The sequence below is a fragment of the Penicillium canariense genome (genome assembly GCF_028826845.1).
Source record: "Penicillium canariense strain IBT 26290 chromosome Unknown utg000006l_segment0_segment0, whole genome shotgun sequence".
In the NCBI taxonomy this organism is placed as follows: Eukaryota; Fungi; Ascomycota; class Eurotiomycetes; order Eurotiales; family Aspergillaceae; genus Penicillium; species Penicillium canariense.
The window spans coordinates 1,014,494-1,025,460 of NW_026622733.1; the positions used below are offsets into that span (position 1 = coordinate 1,014,494).

At 54.1% G+C, this 10,967-nt stretch overlaps 3 protein-coding genes across 3 annotated transcripts; 1 reads left to right on the forward strand and 2 right to left on the reverse strand.

The window, feature by feature from the left end:
* Nucleotides 1–688: 688 nt before the first annotated feature.
* On the reverse strand, nucleotides 689–901 carry N7482_008349 (uncharacterized protein; the record flags this gene model as incomplete). The annotated part of the gene is made up of 1 exon (XM_056690473.1): nucleotides 689–901. One exon carries the CDS (start codon nucleotides 899–901, stop codon nucleotides 689–691), a length of 213 nt encoding a protein of 70 aa, XP_056540238.1.
* Nucleotides 902–915: 14 nt separating this feature from the next.
* On the forward strand, nucleotides 916–6,253 carry N7482_008350 (putative histone deacetylase complex subunit (Hos4); the record flags this gene model as incomplete). Its single annotated transcript, XM_056690474.1, has 5 exons — nucleotides 916–4,477; nucleotides 4,539–4,723; nucleotides 4,781–4,978; nucleotides 5,746–6,067; nucleotides 6,129–6,253. The coding sequence occupies 5 exons, from the start codon at nucleotides 916–918 to the stop codon at nucleotides 6,251–6,253; spliced, it is 4,392 nt and encodes a 1,463-aa protein (XP_056540239.1).
* Nucleotides 6,254–9,343: 3,090 nt separating this feature from the next.
* Nucleotides 9,344–10,657, reverse strand: N7482_008351 (Gfo/Idh/MocA family protein; the record flags this gene model as incomplete). The annotated part of the gene is made up of 1 exon (XM_056690475.1): nucleotides 9,344–10,657. The coding sequence occupies one exon, from the start codon at nucleotides 10,655–10,657 to the stop codon at nucleotides 9,344–9,346; it is 1,314 nt and encodes a 437-aa protein (XP_056540240.1).
* Nucleotides 10,658–10,967: the final 310 nt, after the last annotated feature.

Genomic DNA, 10,967 nt, shown 5'->3' on the forward strand with positions numbered 1-10,967 from the left:
ACGGGCGGAGACTGGCAAAGATTGGTTAGAACCGGTTAGTCAGCGGCAACGGTGCGACCGTAGAATTCACGAGCGAATACGACTGGGACCACCCTGTTTGGTGTGGTCGCTGAGTGGCCGCATCGAGGGCGATCGCCACACAAGTGGAGCCTTCAGTTTGCTGGTTTTGCTGCGTCCGGAATGGGCGTGTGGTGGCCGGTCAGGTCGCAGGGAGTGGAAAATAGGGGAGACCAGCTGCGCGAGGGAAAGAAGTGTTCGGAGAGGCGTCACGGTTCACAGCTCGAACACAGGATGGCCATACACCGTGAACCGACGGCTATAGTCATAGCCATCGCACCCTCCCCAATCCCGCCCACGACCGAGTTACCGTCGTGAAGTCCCCCCTAAGAATTCCCCTAACAAGAATTGCGCCCGCCGATGATTCACCGTGGCCACACCAGTCTGGTCTCCAGCCCGTCCGATCTCTCTCCATTCCTCTGCCTCTCCTCTTCCCTCCCCCAATTCTCTTCCCTCTTCCCTCTTCTCTTCTTCCCTCCTCCCTCCCCCCCGCCTCCTCAACGTCTTCCCACCCACCACCTCCACCTCCCGCCTCCCTCGACACCCTCGACCACTCTAAGTATATTCGACCTCCTCCATCTCATCTTCCCGTCCCGTGTTTCAACTAGGGCCAGCACCACCTCGTCCACCCTCAACCACCGCCCAACCACTCGCCTCCCTTGGTAAAACTTCCGTTTCGAAGCCGCGGTTTCTTATCTACGTTTCGTTCCTTTGACCCGTTGGTCCTCAACTCGCTTGTGGCCGTGTTCAGCGCCTGCGCACCACTGCTGGCGTTGCCGACCCAACTCCGGTCGTCCAGACCTGTCGCGTCCCTCCCAAAATGACGAGCGGAATCCTCTCTCATCGAGTGCTATCGCTATGAGTGATGTCGACGCAGTCTCCCTACCCGCTGCCCTGAATGTCGGCCCCAACAACACTATCGCAGCGGTGAGAACGGATGCAGACGCGCATGCTTCAGGGCCCTCTGCATCCGACAAGAGGCCTGCTCCGGCTTCTGAATCGTCGTCAGCTCTAGCCCCTGCACCTGTTCCGGGCGCGGAACCTGCGACGACACCGGCTTCACCACGGCGAGAGCGCGCTGGATCGCATGCAAAGGATGAGGAGGATCACGAACAGGGTCCGCCCAGTCCCAGGGCGGATTCGGAGGCAGAAACGATTATTCAGTCTGGCCGAGAATCTTTATCCCCGGAGAAGAAAAGGAAACACATTCAGCATGACCCGAATCGCCAGGGCATGGACGGAGTCGATGGGGCCCAGCGGAAGAAGGCTCGGATCGATGGCGACCGAGGAGAGCGCCGCTCTCGGTCGCGCAGCCCGCTGGACAGAGCTGGCTCGCCCCCGTCGGTTGTGAAGGTGGAGAAGCTCGATGACGCGCCCTCCGTGTCGCAGAATGTAATATGTGAGAGCGGCAATGATGGCCCCGAGAGACCACGCAATTATCGGAAACGAAGTTTCAGCGACAGTGTGGATGAAAAGAGGGAGCGACGCCGCGACTCGACCTCGCACCCTGCACGCGACCTCAAACACCTCAACCATACTCGCTTCACCCGCCCGTCCTCCAAAACCCGTTCGGTATCCCCCAGTCGCCCTGCCCATCACCGATCCGCGTCCGGTTCCCATCTTCCTTCGAAGAAGAAGGCGCCCACACCTCTCCTGACCGGGTTTCAACGCCAAACATCCGAGGACCGTCAATCCACGTCTTCATCCGCCAGTGGCTCTCCGCACCCCAGTGCGCATTTGCGGAAGCTGGGGTCGGGGATGGGCGCGTCTGCATCGCCTGCGAAGCAAATGGGCCCCAAGAAATTGCGTGACAAGAGCGGTCGTACTCCTCTCGCACGAGCATGCGCAGACAGGAAGTACGATCAGGTGGTCATGCGGTACCGCGAGCGTCCCGAAGATCTGAATGTCCCCGACAACGCGGGAAACACGCCCTTACAGGTCGCATCGCTCAACGGCGAGGAACAGATTGTTAAGTTCCTGTTGGATGCGGGATGTGAGATCAACACGAAAAACATTGACAAGGACACTCCTTTGATCGATGCGGTCGAGAATGGGAATGTGGATGTCGTGAAACTCCTGCTTGAAGCAGGTGCCAATCCTCGAACGGTGAACGCTTCTGGTGATGAACCCTATGAGCTAGTCCCGACGGACTTGAAGGATGATGAGTACGATGAGATTCGGAAGTTGCTCGCGGATGCCAAAACGAATATGCGCCCTGGCCGCCGGTCCGAAGAGCAGGTTGGACCTGATAACAAGGCTCCACGGTCGCGACGAGCATCGGGGGCCAGTCCCTCCCGAAGCCCCCCACCGATGGCGAACGCAACAGGGCGTCGCAAGACCGGCCGGAGCGAAGCAACCCGAAATGATCTGTTGTGGACCCAGCCGACCTCGGAGAATTTGCGCGAATTTGCCGCCAAGGGCGACGAACAGGGTGTGGTGAGCATCTTGAATATTCTGCAGAAAGCCGACAACGCCTCGTTGATTGCCGCAGCCAAGGGTGGCCACTTCGATGTGTTGTCTCTCATGTACGCCATCGGCGACGCAGATGCGGACCCAAACCCTCTCCGTGGGTCTGGCCACAAGCCAGGCTACAACACCCCCATGCTCGCTGCCATTGGTCGAGGCAACATGGACAGCATCCAACTCATCCTGGGCCAGCCTGGGTTTGATCCAACTCGACGATTGTTTGAAGAGAAAACATACTATGAACTCTCCCGCTCTCGTCAAGGCGAGAATTGGGAGGAAGAATACGGTATTCTCAAGAAGGCGTATGAGAATTTCTCCGGCTCACACAAGGGCCGCAAGGATCTTTCATCACCCCGCCGTGCGCGCGGCAAGGATAAGGACGAGAAACGAACCGCACGCCGGGATTCTTCTTCTCCAGTGGCTCGCACGAAGAAGCTCAATGACAGCAGCCCGAACGCCAATCGTCAACGCTTGCCGAAGGACGTGGATGTGCTGAAGGAGAAGCGACGTGAAGAGAAGAAGGCTGCAGCATCCAGCGGCCGCCCGAAGACTTCTTCTTCTCGAGATGCGAATGACAATGCGCTTGTCAGCTCCGATCATGATTCAAGTCGCCCAATGTCCAAAAAGCCCAAGGCTGCCCCCTCGGCACGGAGAGGTAGCGAGTCCAGCGGCGTCACCCGGATCGACGAAGTGCGAAAGCGACGTCTTATTGCTGGGCGCCGCCCTCAAGAAGGTGATCGACGTCTCAGCCTCTTCTCGTCTGATTCACTGTCCGGCCGTGAAGAAGCCCCCAAGTCCCGTGAACCCGCTCACGATACCACATCCTCCCTTAAACGCATTCGAAACGATACCTCCCCTGAACGATCTCGATCGCGGGACGCGGATAGCGATCGACTGTCGCCTGAAGCGCGGAAGAAGAAACGGCGCGTGTTGGCTGAGGAGAAGACATCGAGTATGCCGAATGGGTCATCCCGGAAAGCCGAACATGCGGATTCAGACAAAGCTCATCCACCTCGTCGGCCGAAAGAGGAAGCCTCCCAAGGCACCGATGCTGCCCCGCGCAGCTCTATCGAGACATCCAAGAAACCCGAGCCCTCCATTCAAACTTCCCACACCTCTCACCCTACTCCTTCCCACAAACCTGTCGACACCGATTCGGTCAAGAAAAACGGAGACGTCAAGACGGAGCCCGCCGAGCCCAACTCCGTTCCTGAGGTTGCAAGCGACAACCAGCGGGCCGAAATGGAGGCAGAGAAGCGTCGACAAGCTGTGGCAAAGAAGGCGGAGGAAGAGCGTGCCGCGGATGAGAAGCGTGCCGCAGATGAGAGGCGTGCCGCAGATGAGAAGCGTGCCGCAGATGAGAAGCGTGCCGCGGATGAGAAGCGTGCCGCAGATGAGAAGCGTGCCGCAGATGAGAAGCGTGCCGCAGATGAGAAGCGTGCCGCAAATGAGAGGCGTGCCGCAGATGAGAAGCGTGCCGCAGATGAGAAGCGTGCCGCAGATGAGAAGCGTCATGAGGAAGAAGCCGAGCGTGCTCGTCTAGCTAAGGAAGAAGCGGAACGAGCTGCGCGCGCTGCTCGTGAGAAAGCCGAAGAAGATGAGCGTAAGCGCAAGGAGGCCGAACAGCGCCGGGCCAAGCAGGCTGAAGATGAACGCCAGAAGCGGCTGGAGCAGGAGCGGGCTCGCGTGATGAAGCTGCGCCGCGACCAGGAGGCTCAGGAGCAACGACGCCGTGAAGCGCTCCCGGGTCGCCTGCGCGCTTCGGCCAATTTCGTGGGTTCCAATGACCCCCGCGCGCGAAGTCACTCCTGGCTCAAGAACTTCATGCCTCTGGTGACTGCGGTCACCCGACAGCTCGAGCCCGGCTGTTCTGGTGATGTGGCAGACGAGAAATGGATCCCGAACTACTTGGTCGCCCCCCTGCTGGCCACCAACGACCTGCAACTCTCTCAATGTAAGATTCGATACTATTTTGAGTCTCTCGACCTCGTGTGGCTAACATTTCATTCCTACAGATGCCAGCTGGGAGAAACGCAAGGCAACCGCAACTCAACGCATGAACCTCTGGCGATGCACTCGCCGGATGCTGGTCTACACTGACGATCCCAAGTATCACAACGCATCGTTCGGAGACATTATGCAGCTGGATTGCGAGACGCGACCCAAGTATTTCGAGATGGAGCATGTCTTCTGGATCCGAGTGAGTTCTGCCAGGTTTCTAACTACATTGGAACGCATCCCGCTAACCTACTGCCAGCTTTCTGATTTCATGGACCTCGTCCCGCACATCCCCCATCTCAATGGTCTCGATCTCGAGTTCCTCAGCATGCACGTCGATCCTGAACCCTCTGCAGCCGCCTTCCATCATACCAACGGCCACGCCGCGGGTGCTTACGCTACTGAAACGAACGCCACCGTGGCTCTCAACGGCTACCCCCCAGCCATCCTCGACCCGGTACATACTTCTAGCTTTCTCGCCTTTCTCTGTGCCTCTCTTTCTTTGCAGCGACTTTGCAGTGCCTTTCGCTATTAGGCGCCGGTGCGATGGGTAGAATTACAGTGGGTGGTGTATAGGGCGGACTTCTGATTGTACGATTATGATACCTCTTGCGTTCGTGTAACGAATCTTCTTTTGTTCGGTAGCTTTAACCTGGTCGTGAATCGCCCACTTTGCTCCAACGTATTTTTCTCGGTTGGTAGATCATTCTTGTAGACTTGACTATTCTTGAAGACTGACAGTCCGACTGAAGTAAATACCATCAACGATTTGTAGTGATCGTTCCGAAACGGGACAGTGGCGCGAACGGATCCAATCATGTGATGATGACATAATTATAGGGCACACACAGCCGAAAGAGTCGAAATCCCCACCGTAAATTTCTCAGTGCTCCAACCCAAATCCATCACTCATATCTAACTCTTCGAGGAACATTCGACATTTAAATCGAAAATACCTGCACAACAAAATGGTACGCTGAGCCCCGACCTGCACACTTTCCCACCACGAATGGCGAATGGCGCCCTCGATCTGAGGATCTGGAATGAATACATCTGTCGCTGGACGTCGCCGTGCACGGTACCTCACCGTCGCAACCTGAATTCAATCTCGAAGACAGGAAAGCATAATTGTCGCGGCAGTATTCAAGCCAGTTCCTAATCACTGCCACCCCTCAAAACACGCAAAAAGCCAAGGCGGAACAAAGCTAACATCCTACCCTACAGTCGGACGGAGAAGAGACCCAGTCCAACCCCCCCGTCGCCGCCGATGAGGTCGAGGTTTCCGCTGACGCCGGCTCCGGCCAGATGTCCGTCCTCGATGCTCTGAAGGGTGTCCTGCGCATCTCGCTGATCCACGACGGCCTTGCCCGTGGTCTGCGCGAGGCTGCCAAGGCCCTCGACCGCCGCGAGGCCCACATGTGTGTCCTCAACGAGGGTTGCGAGGAGGAGGCCTACAAGAAGCTGGTCGTCGCCCTGTGCTCCGAGCACAAGATCCCCCTGATCAAGGTCCCCGACGGCAAGATGCTCGGCGAGTGGGTCGGTCTCTGTAAGTTTTACGTTGCGATATGAAAGTCGATTGGTGGGCTCGTGCTAATCGTGCGTGATAGGCACCCTTGACCGCGAGGGCAACGCCCGCAAGGTCGTTAACTGCTCTTGCGTCGTTGTTAAGGACTGGGGTGAGGAGAGCCAGGAGCGCTCCGTCCTCCTCAACTACTTCCAGACTGAGCAGTAAATGCGCTCCTAGTCCTATCCCACTGTGGAATGGGTTAGTCGTGCTGCCGGTCTAGGAGGGAGGGACCTCGCCAGGTGTTCGCTCGGCGGGTGTTCGTTGATGGGCGATTGCGGAGGATTACGGGGATTGTCAAATGTGTCTGGCTGTTGCGGTGGTCGGACTTTTTGTGTATTCTTGGATTCTCGGTGTCTGTTGGCGGATGTCTGCGCCAGACCCGTTTGCTCGGGTGTGGCGCTGTGGCACCTAAGGCGTGCTTCATCTACTGGACAAATACACGATGATGTGATGACAACTTCTCTTTCCAAGCGTAGATATGCCGCATGGATTTGTGCGCTTCCGTAGGCTTGCTTGTTTATCTTGGGAAACGATGAATCTCCTCGACGTCTATTGACGAGCAGGTACAGGATATGGTCTAGCAAATTGCAACCCACCCGGCACTTATAGCCAATTCGCTCTGGCCACTCGCCACTTACGCCCACGCCGATCACGCTGGGGCTGGAGTAGAACTGGTCCTTGGAGTACTTGACACCCCGAGAATCGCCCATCTTTGCCACTAGGACGTCTACAGCCATGGTCGAGACTAGCTTGCCGTATTTGATGGTCGGACTATCTTCAAAAACGACCTTGTGCCTAGCGTCGGCCTTGGTCAATCAATCAATATTCTTATTCCCGATCTAGCTTCCTATGCTTACAGGTGCTATGCGGGGATTTGCGCCTTCTGGTGTCTAGCCCAGTGCGCATGCGAGGCTGCCCGCAGCGAGATCAGATGGCTTACGGCCGATCAGACCGAAGGAAGTAGTGCAAAAGCGTGTGTCCACCGATCGGCAGCCCCCAAAGCGATCGACATGGTCCATAATACAGCCACTGTGCTCGGGGTGTGTCAATAGCGAAACTGATCCCTGGGAAGAGATTGCCTAATATAGCTAGCACTATCTGAAAAATGCCCAGTAAGTTCTTGGTATCGCCCGGGTTCGCATGTCCCCAGCCAAGACCGGTAGTAACCAGTCGGTAAAATATGGAAAGATATGGGCACTTTGGCTGCGGTCAGGTACTTTATTTTTATTTCCGAATTCCCTCTTTCCTTTCCTCCTACAGGATCTACGGCTATATAGAACGACGACTAGGCCGCCCGAATCTTTGATCAATAAATCAAAATCATTACACCATTCCACTCGTCTTCCATCTTAGAAGCAGGCCAACATGAAGTTCTTCAATATTGCTATTTTTGTTGCTCTTACTGGTCTTGTTGTGGCAGTCCCTACCGCAAAGCCTGATCATCTCTCAAACGTCTTCGAGGTACGCGGTCGTGAACTAGGGCACCTTAAGGTCCGGTCACTTCCTAGCAGTGGCTAACATAATATGTATCTATAGGAACGAGACTGTCCAACCCTTGGCTCCACTTGCACTAGCAGGATCGCTTGTTGCGTCGGCTTTAACTGCAACGACGGCCTGTGTGAATAGTTGAAGAAATGCATCTCCTAGGGACGCCTATGGTACGCCAGTTACTACTCAGGATATACGTCCCCCATTTTCCCAGATGACTAACTTGCATTAGGAAGGGTGCCTCCCTAGGAATACTAGGAAGGGGGAAGACGTACGGAAGGCCGGGTGGCCTGCTTTTCCATTCTCTTGCCGGAAGGCCTTGTCACTCTTTTGGTAGAATACAGTATCTGAATACATTTGTTGGCCAACTGATCTGAACTGGTAATCTTGCGAAAAGACCAAAACTCCTAGATCACGTACTAGGTCGGAACAAATACCACACGCATCGAGGCTTGTAGCGTGATGAGAACTTATGGTTCGCTCCACGCCCGTCCTCTAGCAAATGACAGACACCTATTCGTGGTACCAGAGACTAATACCCAGCTCAATATGGGCTGAGAAAGCCAAGATCTGTACTCGAATTTTAAATAAACCGTTGTTCCCTCTATGCAAACGGCAACGGCAACAACTGTTTAAAATCCGGGAATGGCCAACCTATAACTAAGGTTCCATTGTTTGTTACAATCCATATTCGCGTTGAATTGCAATGACTCAAATTAAGTTAAGTATCTTAAAGTCCTATTGGGCTCTCGTACTCAACGTCTCTGGTGACATAAGAATTCAGGATAGAGCCAAAATTGCCAACATAAAGCGACAGAATGTCAGCTCTGGGAAAGTTGACGTGGGGCACCGAGGTGGCAGCTTCTAGATCTGACGGGTAATAAACAGTTTCCCGCCATTATGATGATCCGGTACCCTGGAACGAATGTAGTGAGAGAAAGGGAACTATTCAACGTGCATGTACGTGCGCGTTCGCAAAAAAAAGAGCTTGTGCCCTGAAGACAAGGAACGCAGTAAAAGTGTATACCCTGCGCGACCTGCAAGCGAGACTTTGCTGCACTCCCACTGCTAATTTCGTTGCAGATCCCGACGCTGATTCTGGAGAGTGACCAGTCCAAATACGGCTCGTATGAGGCCATCTAAGCACCGATTGGTGTCCATCAATGTAGTATCTAGGAAGGAAGGACAGTCTGGCCGAGATCGATGTGAAACAGGTGCATCTGACTTTTGCGCTGGTGGGAATCGTCGCCGAACCCATATAAAATCGTCTAGCTCGGAGAACTTGTTGCGTGTAGACTGCGCTGAGTCTTTATCATCTTCATACATAAATTAGCTCATCAACGACGAACGAAGTAGGAACGAAATCAAAGACAATAACTTTGTGGAGGTTTTGCCCACACTGTTCAATGTGTATCGGAGACACCATCACTACGGCCTCTATCGTGAGCCTCTTCTGTTCAAGATCAATCTCTTCCTTTTAGATGATCAATCTTATCTAAAGTAATCCGAATATCTGAAGGGACCGTGAAATTGTGCTCATTATTTCATCCAGGAAGTGAAGGCCTACGAAAATGAACTCTGGAGAGGCAATCACCCGCCTTTTCACTAGTAGCACTTTCTATCCATAAAACTTTCCATCCTAAAGACTTTCCCGACGTAAGACTTCACATCAGGTAGAATTGCTTCAACCAAATTGCAGCCCTTTCCTCTCATAGCTTATAAGGCTCGTCTTCTTTCTCTGGTGATAGCGAGCACCACACAGCACCACTACCATCGGACTAGCTCCTGCACCTTGACCGGCATTCCAGACTTCATTGAATGATTAGCACCAACACCTACCAGAACGGCGTTGCCTCCATCCCGGATATAAGCAGCACGGTGGAACTGGTCCTCCTTATCGCCAACGAGAACATCCCGCAATAAGACTGGGTCACCACCTCCATGACCACCTTCTCCTTTCACGACTGGCACCTCATAGGGATCTTCAAACAAGGGGTGTACGGTGATGGTAGTCCTTTCAACACCGCCCTGAATATATTTGGACGAGGTGGACTGGGGGACAGGTTCACCTCCAGGGGAGTAGCCACCTTCAACGACGTTAATCTCGAGCCGGCCTTTACTTCCGTTGAAGACACAGCGATAGCCCTCCCATGGTGCATACGCGTACGTGTTGTACGTCAAGACGGCTCGATTCTTGTACGTGATCACCATGGAGAGGTTATCTTCGATGGTGATTCCTTCGCCAAAACAGTTCCGGTCGCGGATATAGCCGTCTTCGTGCTCGGCCTCTAAGTAGAACTTCTTCAGCCGGTCGCTCTTACTAATGTCAAAGGCAAATGGATCATCCTTTGCAGCTTCGTTGTTGAGATATCTTTCTCCAAGATTCTTCTCTCCGCGTCGCTGAGCGTTCTCCTTTCCGTAGAATCGAAGATCGCCAACGCAGTAGACCGTTTCCGGCTCGGTGTTCAGCCAGAAGTGAACTAAGTCAAAGTGATGGATTGACTTGTGCATTTGAATGCCTCCACTGTTCTCCTTCTTTCGGTGCCAGCGGCGCATAAAGTCTGATCCATGCGCGCAATCGAGGATCCAGTCCATATGCACGGTTGAGACCTCTCCAATGACACCAGAATCAATCAGCTCACGGATCTTGGTGTGATGAGGCGCATAGCGATAGTTGAAGAGAACGCGGACCCGCTTCCCTGTCCGTTTCTCTGCATCGATCATGAGCTGCAGCTTCTGCTCATCGATGGTCATCGGCTTCTCAGTGATAGCATCACAGCCTAGCTCCATTGCACGGATACAATAGACATGGTGAAAACGGTCGATCGTGGTGACAATGACAACGTCTGGTTTCTGGTCTGCAACCATCTTGTCGAAGTCGACGGCCTTGTATGTCGGCAGGCGAGTTGAGCCGAGCTCGACAATATCGTCATTGATAGCATCCATGCGAGTCTGATTCGTGTCGCAAACTCCAACGAGCTTAGCATTGTCGTTGAAATCTTGGATGATGCTTCTATAGTAGAAGGCAGATCGGACACCCGTGCCTACGATGGCATAGCGTGTAAGTTCGGGAACAGTCATGGTTAGAATGGGAAAGGCAGGGTCTTGAGTAGACACTAGCAAGGCCTAAGTCAAGATAAAGGATGGATGACGGCACCATGGCGCCTGACTTGAGGTCGCTTATATATCTGCTCTCAGACGAACTGTGCAATAACCAAGTCCCCATACATGGAGAGCAAGACTAAGGCCGGGAACTAATCCGACCCTAACTAGGGTTAGTCATTTACTTCCCGTACCCCTTTTGAGTCCGAGAGCTGAGAGCTGCCTAGTAAAGAAAGCCGAGAGCCACGGACGGGTAAAATCCGGCGCGGTTTGGTTGCATGTTTGATGG